General features: G+C 37.4%; 2 protein-coding genes across 3 annotated transcripts in view; both read right to left on the bottom strand.

Moving 5' to 3' along the window:
* Positions 1-2,901: 2,901 nt before the first annotated feature.
* On the bottom strand, positions 2,902-8,307 carry LLPH (LLP homolog, long-term synaptic facilitation factor). Of its 2 annotated transcripts, none has more exons than XM_070755508.1 (3): positions 7,550-8,307; positions 5,937-6,138; positions 2,902-5,115 (listed from the first exon to the last, which is right to left on the bottom strand). In XM_070755508.1, exons 2-3 carry the CDS (start codon positions 6,124-6,126, stop codon positions 4,952-4,954), a joined length of 354 nt encoding a protein of 117 aa, XP_070611609.1. In that variant the 5' UTR covers positions 6,127-6,138; positions 7,550-8,307; the 3' UTR covers positions 2,902-4,951. The 2 variants fall into 2 exon arrangements, with proteins under 2 accessions (XP_070611609.1, XP_070611610.1); XM_070755509.1 differs by lacking the exon at positions 7,550-8,307 and adding an exon at positions 7,237-7,544.
* A 1,322-nt stretch (positions 8,308-9,629) lies between these two features.
* The window catches only part of TMBIM4 (transmembrane BAX inhibitor motif containing 4), a 17,902-nt gene continuing 8,920 nt past the window's right edge, over positions 9,630-18,611 (bottom strand). The window contains 4 exon segments of the mRNA XM_070754950.1: positions 9,630-10,915; positions 12,081-12,126; positions 16,448-16,476; positions 16,478-16,559. Of these exon segments, the coding sequence (XP_070611051.1) occupies positions 10,709-10,915; positions 12,081-12,126; positions 16,448-16,476; positions 16,478-16,559 (364 nt within the window). The 3' untranslated portion in view covers positions 9,630-10,708.

Below are 18,611 nucleotides of genomic sequence, written 5' to 3' on the forward strand. Positions count from 1 at the left end.
GTCTTATATTGTTTTAAAATGTGGATTGGAAAAAAGAAGTCAGAGCGCTGTTAGTTTATGCAATATATTATATTTGGGAGATTTCTTAAAGAAATATCATTTAATACTATCAAAATATACCCATGCATCATGCTAGCTAAGAATGATGGGAGCTATAAGTTATATAGAAAATGCCAAATTTGGGGAAAGTATCATTTGTTAGGCATTGTCTGTGTTATAGCAAAGTTTAGAAGTGTCTTTTTTGAAGGAAATGTTTGTTATACTAAGGGTTTTTTTTGCATTAGATAATAGGATTTGTATTAATAAAATGGCTTATTTAATTTATATTTAATCATGACTTTTTAATTTCAATAAGCCAATTAATGAAGCAGGTTCACTTATCATTTTCCCAGTTTTCTGGGGTAATGAGTCTTAAACATTACTTTCCAGGAAAATTTGTACATCCAAAACATCTTCACACTAGTTGATATAAAAATAAAATTGCTGTGAAATATTTTTAAATTAGAGGTAATAATTACTTTCACAAAAGCCTTCTTGAATAACATTTTTTTTGAATATTTACCATCAGATAGAATATATCAACACCCTGTAATTTCAAGTTGACAAGCCCAAACCTATCTATTTAAATTTATTGTGGCCCCTCCAGAAATTTATGAATATATTTATGATTAATGTTTAGATTAGTTTTTATTAATATATCCTGAATCAATACTGGTCACTTTCTTATATACAGCACAACCAAGAATAGGCTAACAGTTTAAACTTTCAGTTGGCAAGTCTTCGGAGAGGGGCGGCATACAAATCTAATAAATTATTATTATTATTTTATTAATCAAGTATACGGCTGTCTCACATACTTGATGGAGGAGTGAATTAGTGAAGATTGGACTTAATCCCTGGATAGTTCAATGGATTTGCAGCTGGCTGAAGCGTAGACATCAGAGAGTTATTGTTAATGGCGAGTATTCTGAGCAGAGTCAGGTTACAAGCGGTGTGCCACAAGGATCTGTTCTGGGTCCTATTCTTTTTAATATATTTGTGAGTGACATAGGGGAAGGTTTGGTAGGGAAGGTTTGCCTATTTGCCGATGACTCTAAAGTGTGCAATAGGGTTGATATTCCTGGAGGCATCTGTAATATGGTAAATGATTTAGCTTTACTAGATAAATGGTCTAAGCAATGGAAACTGCAGTTTAATGTTTCCAAATGTAAAATAATGCACTTGGGGAAAAGGAATCCTCAATCTGAGTATTGTATTGGCAGTTCAGTGTTGGCAAATACTTCAAAAGAAAAGGATTTAGGGGTAGTGATTTCTGACAGTCTCAAAATGGGTGAACAGTGCAGTCAGGCGGTAGGGAAAGCAAGTAGGATGCTTGGCTGCATAGCTAGAGGTATAACAAGCAGGAAGAGGGAGATTATGATCCCACTATATAGAATGATGGTGAGACCACATTTGGAATACTGTGTTCAGTTCTGGAGACCTCACCTACAAAAAGATATTGACAAAATTGAACGGGTCCAAAGACGGGCTACAAGAATGGTGGAAGGTCTTAAGCATAAAACGTATCAGGAAAGACTTAATGAACTCAATCTGTATAGTCTGGAGGACAGAAGGAAAAGGGGGGACATGATTGAAACATTTAAATATATTAAAGGGTTAAATAAGGTCCAGGAGGGAAGTGTTTTTAATAGGAAAGTGAACACAAGAACAAGGGGACACAATCTGAAGTTAGTTGGGGGAAAGATCAAAAGCAACATGAGAAAATATTATTTTACTGAAAGAGTAGTAGATCCTTGGAACAAACTTCCAGCAGATGTGGTAGATAAATCCACAGTAACTGAATTTAAACATGCCTGGGATAAACATATATCCATCCTAAGATAAAATACAGAAAATAGTATAAGGGCAGACTAGATGGACCATGAGGTCTTTTTCTGCGTCAGACTTCTATGTTTCTATGAGTGAAGCAATTTCATACCAAATGCAGACTGCTGTTGGTACAATGCCTGAAAATCTATTTCCTCGAGTTTAACAGATTCATACAGTGCCACCTAGTGGATGTAACAGATTATAAAGGTTTTATTTAATTTTCTAACAACTATAAAACCTATACATACTTGCAAACATTTCTACCGTCATTTTTTAGAGAGAGAAAGAAGTCAAACACTTTGAACTTCCTTCTGGGTGCCAATAAAAATTCAGATTAATATCAGTTAAGTCCTGGGTAACAATTGGCAGAAAAGTAAATGGAGACACCCCTCCAAGTGCTGCTGAACTGTCATTATTGGGTTCCATTTGAACTAGTGAACTAAAGGAGAAAAATTAAATTCCCTCAATTGCTGTAGTCATCCAAGCAACGTTTGCTCTGCATATTTCAGTTTCAGAATGTAAGAGCTTAAAGAAACAGGAAGAGAAAAAATTAAAGTCCTCTTCCCATTAATCAATGCTGTGGATAGCATTTATTTCAACTGTAGAAATGTTATGCAAGTATCACTTGAGCCACAATTTGTGCCATTCTAACAATAAAAATAGAAACAGCAGAAGCGTTTAAGTGGTCTGTTTTTATCACAATAATTGACAGGGTCCAAAATTTCAGTGTTAATCTTCCAATATTCTGTTCTATTTTGGTATAATAGTAGAGTGCCCCTTTAAGAGTCTGCTAAGATGAAGGTAAAATGAAATTTATATTTAATGTTTCAAAATAAATTCTAAAACCTTAATAATAAGGAACATAAATTTGCAACAAATAGCAAAATTATTGATTTTGAAGCATCCTCCAATTATTATAAAACTGATAGAAAGGAACAATTTGGAGATACTGATGACATTTCCAACTATTTATCTCTAATAACTGAACAACTCAAACATTCTGACAAGTGAATAATAAGCAATTAGAAGAAATTACTGAAGCCAGAACTCTTTTTATTGGGCATTTTAGAGGGGAAAATGGATAAAAAGTTTCTCTATATAGCATTACATATATTAACTGTAACCAGAATCATTTTTGCTCAAAATTGGAAACAGGCAAATGTCCCTTCAGAGGCAATGATAAAAAGTACTTGAATGTACAGAGATGGATAGGTTGACTATGGAGTTGAAAGAGAGAGAGGAATCGGAGTACTATCAAGTTTGGAATCAATGGTACACTTGGCTAGAGAATAGGAATAAAATTATTGTATAATAACTACAGAATATTGATGACAATATTATTATATCGTATATGCGTTTAAATATTATAATTCAAATGGCTGCATAACATAGGATAGTGAAACACAGAAATAGAACCTATGTAAATATGAATATTGATACTGATATGGAAATGCTGTAATGAGTGAAAATTTGTTTTTTGTTTTTTAATGTTGAAAATGTTGAATAAAACTTATTTTTTTAAAAAGCAATTCATTGAATGAGGCTTTTATTTGGAATTCCCTTTGCTATTGTTGTCTTCCTTTCTTTTTCTAGTACTTCTCTTTCCAATAAACTGGCTTTGTTGGTTTAATAAGATAATTTCTTATTAAAACCTTTTCTATTTTTTTTTCAGAGTTGAAGTTTTATTTATTTTACTTTTATTAAACAAGTTTATATTTTCATCTATCTACCAAAAGGAACCCTGAGATGATGCGTAAACTCTTGTCTATATTCCTATACGTTGGGCAGGAAGTTACAAAGGCTTTCCTTTTATTTCTTTGACTCTGGCATCATTAGCAATTCAACACTCTGAACTTTGAAACATTTGAACAAAAGAAGGAAATTTTGCTATAACATGACAATGCTAGGTATCACATTTCACAACTACCTATGAAGCCATTGTGAAGTTCTATCTCACCATCTTACTACATGCCCCATGTGGAGGCCAGATATGGCACCGTACAACTTCTACTCTTCCCCAAATTGAAGGAATGTTTTTGTTGACATCTATTTGACTCAAATAAAAAGGTGGAAAGGATTGTCATGATCTGGTTGAAAAGATTATGTGTGGGCTTCTTTATTAATGCCTTTCAGAAATTCCAGCATCATTACCAGAAATGTGTACTGAATGATGGTGTTTACAAAAAGTACATGCAGGTACCAAAGGAGCTATGTCAATAATTATTTTGTTGTTTCATATTTTGAAACAGCTCTACTTACAGTTATGGATGTTGAGGCACTTTTTTTCAACTCTATCTCCTATATATATATTAAAGACGAAATGGAGCTTGCTACTGACTTTTCATTTTTTACTGCATCCCTCAAAATGCCACTCTTGCCCCAGTGCAGCCCAGCAACAAGGAATACTCTAGATTTAAATGGAAGTCCTGGTAATTTCTGTTTATTTAAATAGGGCAACATTATTTGTTTTGGGATATAAAGTCACTTCCCAGCAGGCACCTAAAATTATTGAAATTATAAGATTGTATATTGTACTGAAAAAGTGACTTATGACTTTTCACATTTACAACCATTGCTGCACATACCCCCATCATGTGATCAAAATTCAGACACTTGGCAAATGATTCATATTTATGACAGTTACAATGTCTCAGAATGTGGAAAATATCTCCATGAAGTCAAAAAAAGTGGAACTATATTCAACAGCTTCAGGTCCTTCCTGCTCTATGTTTGGAGGGTTTTTAGAAGAGTTTTATAAAACATTAATTCTATTTATATAGCTAAGTGTAAAACCTATTTCAGAAACTATTGTTTCAACAGAAATGAAACCATTCCCTAATGTAATAAATCTCAATTACATTTCACATTACATTTAATTTTTAAAAATTAGTAGTAAATACACCAATATTATCTAAGAAAATCTGAAATCTCCCCTTTAAAATCTGAACACTTTATATACTCCAATAGTAAGCTTATTTGTAATTCCAGTTAAATTGGCTAGATATCATCTCCACCTGTACATTTGTACAGAACTATGATGTTACAAAATAGCCCCATGCTAATTCTTAACATTTGCCTGAGTCTACCATGTTAATCCTTTTGGTGCTTTAGTCTTATTTTTCCCTTTCACACGCTTTGCCTTTAGCTTTTTTCTCTGTCTGGGATTCATCCATACTGGATATTGTCCATGTTGATCTAGAAGAGTTTTCTGATTTCTTTTAACATCCATGTCCATCTTATTTCCATCTAGGAAAAAAACACACATAGAAGTAAATTATTATCATCTGAAAATAGTAGACTTAAAAGTGAATTTAAAAACCTGTAGGAATAAAGCATAAATTATTCTAAAACTGATAGAATGAAGAACTAAGAAATGAGCCATTACGAGCGCATATATGCTTGTACTATGATGGGTTTTTAAAAACATGCAAATTTGTTAGTTAGGATAGTCTTTGAAAAAATATATTTATTATTTATTAAGAAACAGCCAATTGAAACTATTATTCTGATTATAATTTACAATGTTTCCCTCTTTACTTTCCACTATCTTCAAAAGAATAGGTACCAGTCCCACAGGTCATCTATATAAACTCCTTCCAACTGATTCTCATTAACACATTGTTCTTCAACTCTCAGAATTTCCAGTTAGCCAAACTTTTGCTAGATATTCAATGGATAAATAACATAGACACATAACATAGCCTATTTCTGCTCTATCAACTTTAAAGAAGCAATCTCATCAATATGGTGCTATTACCTTATTTTTTAAGGTAAGATTTATATAGCCAAGGTAAATATGAGAAAAAGAAGCACCAAAAGAATGAAAACAGGAGTATCAGGCCACAGATATACAGTGCCATGATTCCAATTTTTAGAGCCTGTTTGTTGCAAATCTTAGAACAAAGTCTCCCAGTCTAAGCAACTTCTATACCCGTGCATTAACTCCCAGAACTCTCAGCAATGTCTATGCTAGATAGAGAATTCTTGAATTAGAGACACCACATCTGCAAGTTGCCTAGATTGGAAAACTTTGCTTTGGAGCCATACCTATGAATACTATGACTCACCCTCTGAATCCTTTTTCTCTAAGATTTTCTCAGCAGGAACCACAGTTACTACGTCCTTCACTTCATCCATTACAACATCACTGTTGGCTTTCAAAATGCTCTGCAATCTGGCCAATTCCTTGGGAGCATTTTTTTCCCTCTTCTCTGCTCGCATTTTTCTTTTCCATTTGCTCCTTAGGCTTTTTGCCATTTCTATTTGCTTCTATAAATGGAAAAAATAATGAATAACACCAGTATGACAAAACAGAACAAGTTACCATGTTTGTATAAACATAAACTTATGGCTCCACAAAAAGCCAACTACAAGGACAATACCTCCTACTTGTGCATAAAGTATAAAATATATTTCTTCAGAAACACTCCTCAAAATCAACTTCCAACCTTGTTTAAGAGATATTGGCTCTCTTTGTAAACAAATTTGAATTGATGGCTCTTTGCTTCCAAATAATATTTTCCTGCTTTCCAAAGCTACACGTGATATTAGAAATACAAAACTTGTATACATATTGTACAAATATATTTAATGAAAAGAAGGACCAGGGGAGACATGATAGCAGTGTTCCAATATCTCAGGGGTTGCCACAAAGAAGAGTCAACCTATTCTCCAAAGCACCTGAGGGTAGAGCAAGAAGCAATGGGTGAAAACTAAACAAGGAGAGAAGTAACTTAGAACTAAGGAGAAAGTTCCTGACAGTCAGAACAATTAATCAGTGAAATAACTTGCCACCAATGCTCATTTGTTCTTCTAAACCAGTGATTTTCAACCTTTTTTGAGCCGCGGCACATTTTTTACATTTACGAAACCCTGGGGCACATTGAGTGGGGTGGGTGGGGCTAAAAAAAGTTTGGACAAAAAAATTCTCTCTCTTCCTCCCTTTCGCTCTATTTCTCTCTCCCTCTTTCTCTCCCTTCCTTCCTTCCTCTTTCTTTCTCTCTCTCCATCCCTCTTTCTTTCTCTTCCTTCTTTCCTCTCTTTTTTGCTCTCTTTCTCTCTCTCTCTCTCTCCCTCCCTCTATGTCTTTCTCTCTCTCCTTCCCTCCCTCTCTTTTTCTCTCTCTCTTGCTTTCTCTCTCTCTCTCTTGCTTGCTTTCTCTTTCTTTCTCTCTCTCTTGCTTTCTTTCTCTCTCTGAGCTTCGCGGCACACCTAACCATGTCTCACGGCACACTAGTGTGCCACGGCACACTGGTTGAAAAACACTGTTCTAAACTATGCCAGATCTGAGCAGTCTACTTCAAAGCACGAGTCTATACTTAGGCTAAAAAGGTTAAATACGAGAGGTTTCCTGGGTGTCTCACATACAAGGAGTCCTGCTGTCTTATCGAGATGAACCACGGCCACCAAGCTGATCGTATACTTTTGGGCCAATGTGTTAGATCTAATTAGTCCTTAAACAGGAAATCCCAGGACTGTGGTTTAGCCTAAGGAGCCGAACCGACATCCCAGACGAAGCAACCTCTGCCGTGCTGTGGCTAACATCACCGGCCGGACTGGTTCAGAAAATGATCAGAAGTTGGACTTAAACTACGGGAGCCTGTGGCAGAACCTGGGAAGCCCGGCCTCAAAATACAGCAGCCCCTCTACCAATCACTGCCCCGAGCCCTTCCTCCGGTACCTGAGCATGCGGAGCTGGATAACTCTCAATGCCACACTTCCACCGGACGTGACTATAAGAACCGTCTAACGCTCTTCTTCCGGAATTAAAAAGCTTCGACTTCCGATGCAGTGACGTCACTTTCGAAGAAGGGAGTCTTCTCGCGCTCTCCCACAGAGCCCCCTTGTGAGCTCCCCCGGTACAGCAGTGGTCATGGGATGACCGATTGGAGGATTTCCCGGGCTTTTTATGACTGTTACAGCGAGCATCTTTTCTGGGAAAAGTCAGGCGACAGTTCTTCTCCTGCCAGGCCTAGGGATGATTTAGGTGCACTTCCTCGGGTAAAATTCCCTTCCTGCTTTAGCAATAGCATTTAAATTTTTATACCGCTTCAATGCTTTACAGTTCTAAGCACTTTACATAGAATCAGCATATTGCCCCCAATAATCTGGGTCAGTGATGGCAAACCTTTTTTTCCTCAAGTGCTGAAAGAGCGTGTATCCGTGCTACCACACATATGCGAATGCCCACACTCATAATTCAATGCCTGGGGAGGGCAAAAACAGCTGGAGCCTACAGTGATTCAATCTGCCAAACTGCTAGCAGCCGGTGATCAGCAGTTCACCTCAAGTTGTTCAGTTCAGCTTAGTTCACCTACTGCAAAAAGCAGTAATACTTGCAATTAGAGGCCAGAAATGAGCGAGATGCTGAGAAGAGGGGGTCTCAAAGTGTTACTCCGGTAAATGTAGTCTGCTTGAAAAACAGTCAACTTCTGGGCAAAGCTCAGATGTTATTTTAGCATCTTAAGTCTTAGATTCTGATGGTACATTTGGAAAATATATCTGCATTTATGGTATTTAATAGTTTATTATATTTATAACTCACAGCTATAAATGAATGCTTAAGGTTTTTATAGTATTTGTTTATATTTTTTAATGTTATTTTAGTTGATTTCCATGATTCCCAGTCCTTAACAGCTCACAGAATTAAAACAGTATTCTGTAACATATAGTGTTAAACAAAATAAGGTAGGTAGATGCACTGAATGTTCTAAATAGTAAAAAGGCTAAACTGGGAGAGGGGGTGGAGGGGGGCGGAGCCCCAGTATGGAGGAAGACAAAAGTAATTTTACATAGCAAATAGACAGAACAAGAGTCTTTACTGATGATCTGAGAGTGCGGGGCAGACTAAATGGGAGTTTGTAAATAGCTTGGTCCTGAATGCAAGCCCCTTGTTTTTTGCCATTACTGGATGAGATATAATTTGTGAACATCTTTGAGGGCTATTACAAACCAATAATTAAAGTTATAAAACCAGGTCTTTCTCTTCGAGGTAAGAATGCAAATGTTGATTCAATGAAAGTTTATAAAAAAGACACTCATTGTTACTAAAAGTAACATCACTGACCAGATCAATATAACTGTACCAGAGCCTACAGCAGTGCTGGCGAACCCACAGCTGCCACAGGTAGCATGCAGTCATATCTACTGGCACCTAAGCAATTGCCCTAGCTTAGCTGCAACGTGGATGTGTGCGCCAGCCAGCTGATTTTTGGCTCCCCCAGAGGCTCTGGGAGGATGATTTTGGCTTCCAGGGCACCTCTGCGGGGATGGGGGAGGGCATTTTTACCTTGTCTTGGCTCTAGGGAAGCACTTGGAGCCTGGAGAGGGAAAAACTTGAGCCTACTGGGCCCACCAGAAGTTTCTGGCCTCCAGGGGAGTGGGGAAAGCTGTTTTCGGCCTCCCCAGCATTGACTTATGGGTGTGGGCACTTGTGCATGCACAATAGTACACATGCACACTTTTTCGGTATCCAAGGAAAAAAAGGTTCACCATCATTGGCTTACAGGTTTTTGAGAAGCTAAACTAAGTTAAATAAACCCAAGGATGTCACATAATTTGGGGGGGGGGAAGCTAAACTAACAGGTAAATATTACTATATCACAATTCTTTGGGAAGCTAAGCTAATGTAAAGAAGTTCTATTTTATTATAACAATTTCCTGTAATGTTAAAGCCTTTTGGACATAAGTGGTATGAACTGGGACTGTATAATTAAAAGTTGAACTCTGAATACAGATTTTAAATAAATACTTGAAACAACTTTTAACTTTGAAATTACTTTTAATAACAGGCAGAAATTATAAAAATAAAATGGGGTGACACTGACAAGAAAAATATCAGTCAGCAGAGATCTCTGAGACTCATATAAAACAGCTTTCTGCTTAACAGTGACAAAATTATCTAAAAGTCTTAACAATAGAAGGCAAAGAAACAGAAAAGGGATCACATGATTAACATTTTATTAAAATGTATTATTTATTTTTATGTTTCTAATTGCCTGCCAGAATAACAGATGAAATCTAACCAACTTTGCTATTACTTCAGTTGTATGGCGAGTAATAAATACTTCTGCATAAAAATATTTCTCTTACAACTATTAGAAAAGGTCTGAAGAATGGACTCAAACAAGTTTCAATTTTTTTCCATTCTAAAAAAGTTCTAGAGAAAACATGATATGGTATTTCTGAACTTTCTAAAATTTCAGAATAGAGAAAGATCACTACCAGCCAACGATCCATCTTAGGAATTTTCCCCATAAAATATTACTTTTCCCCATATAAGGTTGTTTCCCAAATAAACATACAGTACTTGGATGTACAGATATTTATTAGAAATAGCAAAATGATTATTAGGATCAGTTCTTCAAATAAAAATGCTCACAAAGTTTTTTGTAAAAGAATACAATAGAAGTTTAGCTTATTTAAAGTTTCAGTGTTCAATAGTGAAATCAAGGAGACTTATGCTATTCAACCAGCAACAACTGTGACTCTCAAAGGACACATCTGTGGCAATTACTGCAGGAATAAAATAGAATTTTAATCGTACTTATTGGCACAAATGAGTTGACGAGCAAGTCTTTCAATCAATACTAATAATATGTAAATAGATGGAGTAAGCCTTTGCCAAACAGCCAAGATGTCTGCAATATATAATTAACTGATCTCAGAATAGATTCAGTAAGAATCAGCTCTTTACAAGAGTTTAAACAGAAAATATTGAAGCCAGCAAATAATGTAAAACCAAGCTTCAGTGTCAAAGTAGACTGCAGATTTTCTAGGTCTTAATTAACTCTTTAGATACTGCATATAAATTATCTCAAATTTGGATTAAAACTCCCAATTACTTTTTATTAAATGCTTCTAGCAAACGGAGCAGGTGCAAAAACAGATTGATGATGTCCAAATAAAGATTGATTGCAGCCAGTATATATTCTTCCGGAGAGAGTTTGTGCATTAATATATGAGTGTCGTAGATGATAAATCCACAGAATAGAAGTGCTCCTGCAGCAGCAAATACCAACTCTACTACTTCATTATTGAAAAATAACTAGAAACAAGGAGCAGATAAAGGCAGATTTAGTGTATATTTAATATAAAAGCATATTAAAAATTATAATTATCTATAATGGTATTATAATTTAAACCTTAAAAATGTTGTTATAATATTTTCTATATTATAGAGGTCATTCCTGTGACTTTAAGATTTCCACCAGAAAAATAAGACCTTGTCATATCCTATGGTTGTCAGAGGTTTCCTAAAGCAACAGATCTAACTTTAGTTCAAATTACCATAGATAAATCTTCAAATTTCAGTGCAACTGTATTTTCTCAATTTAATGTAGATAGGCATCACTTTGGATTAATAAAATCAACCACACTGAGAATACGGTTTCCTACAGTTGCATACACTTATTTTTCCATTTTACTGTGAACCATACTTTCAAAGTTACATAAACATATGACAATTTCTCAGCTGCTGAAGCCATTTTCAGCATAATTTTTATAATTTTTTCAATGAAGCTTTTCAAGGGAAGTTTGTAAAGGACTATAATCATATCCTCCGTTCATTAGACACAAACCTAGAAACATCCACAAATGATTGGAAGTGAGCATCTGCACAGCATATTATCAAGATGACTCGGATTTAATGAATATATGGCTGAACTGCAGAATCTATGGCTAAAGAAAGATTTGCAGATCATAGCTGCTGATCATCATTCTCTATGCCTGGACTGGCCAGCTTCCAAAGGAGAAAAGCTCCTTTATTTTAGCTATCAAAACCCAATAACCAAATATTAAGAGAATGCCTCTGAATTATAAATATTTGGCACCTATCTGATTTCTGTAGAATATAATTTTTTCGTAAAATTATTTGAATCAATGTTATATTTGAGTGTGTAATGTTGAAATTCTTCAAGTTTTTGAAACAAAACAATTAAAAGAAAAGCAGTTTAAATTTGATCTTAACAGTATGCATTTATTTAAAATATCTTTAAAAACTAATTGCAACTTCATTCCTCCCCTTTTCATTAATAAGCTACATGCTCATAATCCCAAATGCACACAAATGACTTCCATTTATTAATTTTTTTTAAAAAAAGATTTTAAAATGGCAGTTACTGGTAGCACCTAATAATTCAATCTATTTAAAATAGCTGGCATCCTATGGTGACCTTCAAAATTTTAATTATCTAAAATAAATATCCTCTTACCTTTAAAAAGCTTGTCAGGAGAAGAATCCACAAGCAAGTAAAGAGCCTAAGAAAGCACAAAAATATCTTAATTGTAATATGCTTTTAACTTACCGTAGTTCTTTAAAATTGCATATTATATATATGTAGATTGTTCTGAGTTCGGGTTTTGCCCTGTGTAATAATTAAATAATAATTAAGAAACAAAACCTACAACCCGATGACCTACTTGTGAGTTTTGATGTCGTGTCCCTTTTCACACAAATACCTATTAAAGAAGCCTTGACAGCTATCCAGGACAAACACAAACCCCCCAAATATATCCTAGACCAGTGATGGGCAACCTTTTGAGCTTGGTGTGTCAAAATTCGCCAAAAAACTGAGCATAACTCGGGTGGTGTGTCACCTTGAGAAAAAAACATAATTTTGTGATATTTATAGTTTAAATAACAAATATGCATAATTATCTTTCTCTCTCTTTCCTGTCATTCTCTGCCTCAATCATTTTCTCATTTCTCTTTTTTTTCTCCCCTTTATTCTATCATTTCTCTCCCTCTCTCTTCCTATCTTCTCTCTCACACTCTTTCTCTCTCTCTCCCTTCCTTCCTTTCTTTCCTTCTCTCTTCCTTCCACTTTTTTCTCTTTCTCTCTCTCTCTCTCTCCCTTCCTTTTTTTCTCTTCCTTCCACTTTTTTCTCTTTCTCTCTCTCTTTTCCTTCCTTCCCATCTTCCCCTCCCTCTCTTTCTGCCTCTCTCCCTTTATATTTATCTCTTCCTTCCTTCCTCTCTTCCTCCCTTTCTCTCTCCCTCTCGTTCACTTTTCTCTCTTCCTCCCTTTCTCTCTCCCTCTCGTTCACTTTTCTCTCTTTGGCGAACCCCCAAACTGTTCAGATTCAAGTAAAAGCTTATCAAGGGGGGTGGGGGGGTTGTAAAAATCTAGTTATGAGCCGCCAAAGGAGGAAGCAAATGGTGCGACGTCCACGCAGGTTTTTTTTTCAGACTCTCTTTTTTGCGAGCCCGGCATGATTTTTTAAAATTACAAATTAATAACCCGGAAAGGGTTTACCTTAGCACCGTCTCCTGTAACACCGTTCTGGAAGGCGAGCAGGGAGCAGAGGGGCGAGGGCAGTGTTCCCTCTAATTTTTTTTCGGAGTGACAATCCCTTTGGGACTGGGCGGCATATAAGTATAAATAAATAAATAAATAAATAAATAAATAAATAAATAAATAAATAAAGTGTGGGCGTGCGCTATCACACATGAGCGAGTTCTTGCATCTATAATTCTATCCTTTCTATGTCTCCCTCCCTCTTTCCTCCCTCCCTCTTTCCTTTCTATCTTTCTCTCACCCTGCCTTTCTCCAAGCCCTTCCTTTTCCCTCTCCCTATCCTACTACCCCTCACCCTCCTTCTTTCCTCCCTCCCTCCTTTTTTCTATCTCTCCCTCCCTTTCCTCCTTCCCTCTTTCCTTTCTATCTCTCCCTCCCTCTTCCTTTCTATCTTTCTCTCCCTGCCTTTCTCCCTCTTTCCCTTCATCTCTCCCTCTCTCTTTATCTCAATTCCCTCTTTCTCCCTGGGCTGCTGTGCCTGCCCTGCAGCCCCACCACGGACGGACTGCCTTAGCATTGGCGCCCCCCCCCCCACACGCTGCAGCTGCCGGACCATCAGCAGCACACACACACACACACACAGCGTTTCTCCCTCTTTTCCTTCATCTCTCCACACACACACACGCGCGCACACACCCCACACACGCTGCGTTTCTCCCTCTTTCTCTTCATCTCTCCACGCACACGCTAAGCTCCCGGACCATCAGCGGCACGCACACACGCGCACACACACACACACACGCTGCCTTTCTCAATCTTTCCCTTTCTTTCTTGCTCTCTCTCACTCTCTCTTCCTTCCTATCTTCTCTCTCTCTTTCTCTCTCTCTCCCTTCCTTTCTTCTCTCTTCCTTCCACTTTTTTCTCTTTTCCTTCCTTCCCCTATTCCCCCTCTCCCTCTTTATATTTATGTCTCCCTTCCTTCCTCTCTTCCTCCCTTTCTCTCTCCCTCTCATTCACTTTTCTCTCCCTTCCTTCCCTCCCTCCTTCTGTCCTCTCCTCTTCCCTCACTCTCTTTCCCTTCTTTGCTCTCCACATCTCCGGCGTGCAGCTGGGCTTTGCTGACCGGCCACAAGTCTCAAGCCAGCTACCCCCGAGGAAAGCCAGGAAGGTCCTCCTGCCCCCCCTCCAACGCCGAAAAAACCCCCGGAGGTACTACCGCCACCAGCCTGAGCCTCCCGTTGCTCCACTCGGCTTCGCTGTGGACCTCCGTTGTGTTTTCGGAGGGAGGGAGCGGCGGGGAAAGCCCTGTGCTGGCCAGGAAAGCTGGCTTTCCGAGAAAGCAGCGCGCTTTCTTACAACTTTCTTTCTTACAACTCTTTCCTGGGCAGGGGGGAAGGGAGGAGGCCTGCAACCCCTCCCTCGCTCGCAGCGGGCCCCTGCGAGCCAACCACCGTTCCATGCTTGGCACCACGCCAATCAGCTGGGAGGCGGGTTCTCGCCCCTCCCAGCCATCGCAAATATCGGCGGGGCGAAAATCGCCCGGCCTCTTAATTAAGGGGAGAGGAAAAATAATAATAATTGCGGTTGCAATTGCACTCCCTAAAGCTTGTTTCTCCGCGGTCCCGCGTGTCACCAAAAATGGCTAGGCGTTGTCAGTGGTGACACGGCTGTCATAGGTTCGCCATCACTGTCCTAGACCCTTACCAAACCACTGCCTGACCAATACATACTTCATCTATAACGAACAAAGATATAAACAGATGAGAGCCCCCATGGGATCACCTCTCTCAGCCGGTCATCGCCAACCTCTATATGGAATATTTCTAAAATAATGCATTAGAGCAATCCAAATACAAACCTAAACTCTGGCTGAGATATGTTGATGATACCTTTGTAATTTGGCCACATGGTAAGGAAAAACTAGACAATTTCCTCTACACATCTTAACAGCCTACACCCCAAAATACAGTTTACTATGGAAACAGAAATCAATGATCAACTTCCCTTTCTAGATGTACTGGTCTATAAAAAACCCAATGGCAGCCTAGGACACACTATCTACCAAAAGAAAACCCATACCAACCGTTATCTAAATGCACACTCACACCACCACCCCGCACAAATCACCTCAGTGGCCAAAACTCTCATCACCAGAACCAAACGCTTAGCTGACCATGAGCACTTAAAAACTGAATTGAACAAACTCAGAGATGTATTAATTTTCTAATGGATATCGAAGGGGAAAACAATCACAAACTTAATCAAAAAAGAGACACCCCCCAAAAAACAAGATCAAGAACAGGACAATGTACCACCATCCTCCCTTACATCAAGGGCACACAGACAAAATATTTAGTAAAATTCTGCACAAAACATAACATCAAAAACTTCATTTTGCACTAACCAAAAAATATCTAATATCCTAAGGAGGAGTGAGCCAACGCATTGCAGAACATGTGAATGCAGTTAAAAAAGAAGAAAGACTTCCTCCCTTCCAGCACATTAAAAAAAACAGGGCACGAAATTGACTTTGAAAAAAACTAAATTACTTCACAAAACAGAGAATTTATATAGAGAACTTGCTCTGGAAGCCATAGAAATTGAGAGGAGCCCTCTTTGCATAAATAAAAGAGATGACACGTCCCGCCTACCAGAAATTTGGAAACCAGCCTTAAACAAAAAAAACACTTCATAAAAATCACTCATGTCAATCCTTCTAATAATTATGATTTTGGAATTTTGAAATTTGAAAACCAGCCTTAAACAAAAAACACTTCATAAAAATCACCATGTCAATCCTTCTAATAATTATGATTACACCAACCAATCAGATCACTAAAACATATCACTCCAATCTATTGCTACATTCAAACCAAATCTCCACCCCCACACTACATACTAGGAAGAAATAGTCAGTTGCTAACATTCCATTTAAAAACAACACAAAGATTGGAACTACAGCCTGAAGATGGTGAATAGTGATTTCGCCGAAACGTCGCATAGACATGCAAAACATTACACAGGCAAAACCCGAACTCAGAACAATCTACATACATATACCCGTGAAAATTTACGAAAACAAATATATATATATATATATATATAATATATGATATATATATATTCTATATATTAAGTACAAAAATCACATATTGAAATAATTATCATTCATTTTTACTTATTTGCAAAGCATACTTTGTAAATCCCCTGCCTTAGTCTTTTGCTGCAATCACAACATATCAACAAATCTTAAAAGAAGCCGTCATCACTGATTATTATTCAGTAAGACAGGGTCACTCAAAATGCCCAAATGCCAATGTATGTAATGCAAACTAGCTTACCCTGCTCCAGCTTTGCTGAAATCTCGTTTGGGATTGCAATGTGTACACAGTAAGAGCCAAAAACACAGTTGTTGTCAGAATAAAGGCTTGTAATACAATTGATACTTCATAGAAAGGTCACTAGGCAAGAAGAGAAAAACTAAAAAATTTAATCAATATGAAATTTTTTTGATACAATTCATCTTGTCTTAACATGGATCATATTTTCAGGTCTGGAGGTGGGGTTTCCCAGAGAGGGAGCCATCAGGGAAATCCCAGCAGCGCAAGAATGGGTCGCTTCGGCTGGCAACAGAAGTCCGGATGGTGGGGTTTCCCAGCGAGGGGAGGCTCAGGGAAATCCGCAGCAGCACAAGAATGGGCACTTCGGCTGGCAATGGAAGTCCGGAGGTGGGGATTCCCAGCGGTGCAAGGCAAAAGAGGTGAGTTTTGGGATTTGAACGCATTATTCGCTTTTACATTGATCCCTAGGGAAACATTGTTTTCATCTTTACGAACTTTTTCTACTTACGAACCTCGTCATAGAACGAATTAAGTTGTAAGACAAGGTACCAACTGTACTTCACAAAAAGAAGCAAGCAGGGAATGGGACACAACCTATACAACACAGAGATGAACGTATTCCTGATTTCTTTTTACTCTAACAGAAATTAAATCTGGATTTAGTCATGTTTTCTTATTTTAAGAAGTTTAAAGCAAGAGGTTTGAGTTGCTTTGGAAAATGGCTGGAGGCATTTTCTCTTCAATCTTTGAGTGCAAAGTACATCATTATTCATCTTCCTAATTTTTAGACTGAATCATGATACAAAATTAATTCAAGCATTTCAAGATACTGTACATATAAGACCTATTACTGACAGCACCAGGTTTTACAATACAGGAGCCATGGAAATTAGTAACAAAAAAAGCTATTATTTATTGTTATTAATCTTGGGATGATATGTCTCCTTTCACTCTGGTGGTCTTCAGAAACAGCTTATAAGTACTTTGAAATAATTCAACTCCTTTCTTGCCTGATGCTGTTGGATTAAGAGAGACACATTCTCCACCCACAAGTATAATTTTGTCAGCCCCTAGGGCAGAGTATGGGAAATGATGGTCCCTTTATGACTTGTGAACTTCAATTCCCACAATTCCCGACTCAGCATGGAATCTACAAGAGTTGCTTCTCAGATGATAAGAACATAAGCAACTATTGCATAAATAATTTGTACCTGCACCCAACTTCTTTATCAAAAAACAATTTCTGGTGTACAGTAAGGCTATGAGGGGAAAAATCAATTTGTTGCAATTATTACACTACTGCTTTATCATACTAAAGATTGCTAAAGAAATTTCTCACTGTGTGTGGAAAATATACTTTCAGTTCAGGCAGCTACCATAGGTCTGATGCTGTCAATCAAATATAATAAATTTTTACCTGTAATAGCAACAGTCAGTGCTCTAAAAAAGTCTGTAAGAAATAAAGAAAAAAGGATCACTCAACTAATTAATCCTTAATAACAAATGTACAGAAATGTGTGTAGACAAGAGCTATATCATTAGACTTGTTAAATTAGGCCTCATGTTATGTGAGAGAGGGAGGAGGGACTGCCTTATACAAAAGAGAATTGGACCTTGTTCACCTACCCTTTCTTTGTCTAAATAAAATGGGGAAATGTTATGAGTACACGGTCTACATGTTGCTTAGCATCTCAGTTCATTAGCCCTCAAAACTCCAAGTAATAATTCTGACAAAACTGTCAGAATACATAATAATCTGTGATATTTTCGTTAACTCAGATTTTTCTCCTTTTATAATCAGAGAAACATATATTAAAAGTTTTGTTTACTTTTTACAATTTCCATCATTTCTCTAAAAATAAAGGTTGAAAATTCAGGTCTCTTATGTTGTTGGATTATTGCATCATCCCACAGAACCTGGAGGTTGACCATGCTACCGACTATTGAGAACTGCAAATTTACACATAGACATACCTTTGAAAGCAAGCACATTCTCATCATTATTCCACCATATCAACCATTCTATTTGTACCGGTATGATCAGCCATCAGAATTTCCGAACAAGAGGTCAGTTAGGTTTGTCTCTAAATATTTTTTCTGATACAATGCAAACTTACTCTGCTACGCACATTAAAAAGCTATGCAGAAGGAAATGGTATAATTT

Source organism: Erythrolamprus reginae, chromosome 6 (assembly GCF_031021105.1).
Source record: "Erythrolamprus reginae isolate rEryReg1 chromosome 6, rEryReg1.hap1, whole genome shotgun sequence".
NCBI classification, from domain to species: Eukaryota; Metazoa; Chordata; class Lepidosauria; order Squamata; family Dipsadidae; genus Erythrolamprus; species Erythrolamprus reginae.

Coding starts and splice junctions, on each gene's coding strand:
- LLPH (XM_070755508.1), bottom strand. CDS start 6,126: ATGGCAAAAAGCCTAAGGAGCAAATGGAAAAGAAAAATGCGAGCAGAG. Junction 5,116..5,936: donor AGAGAAAAAGGATTCAGAGG/GTGAGTCATAGT, acceptor TTTTTTTCCTAG/ATGGAAATAAGATGGACATG.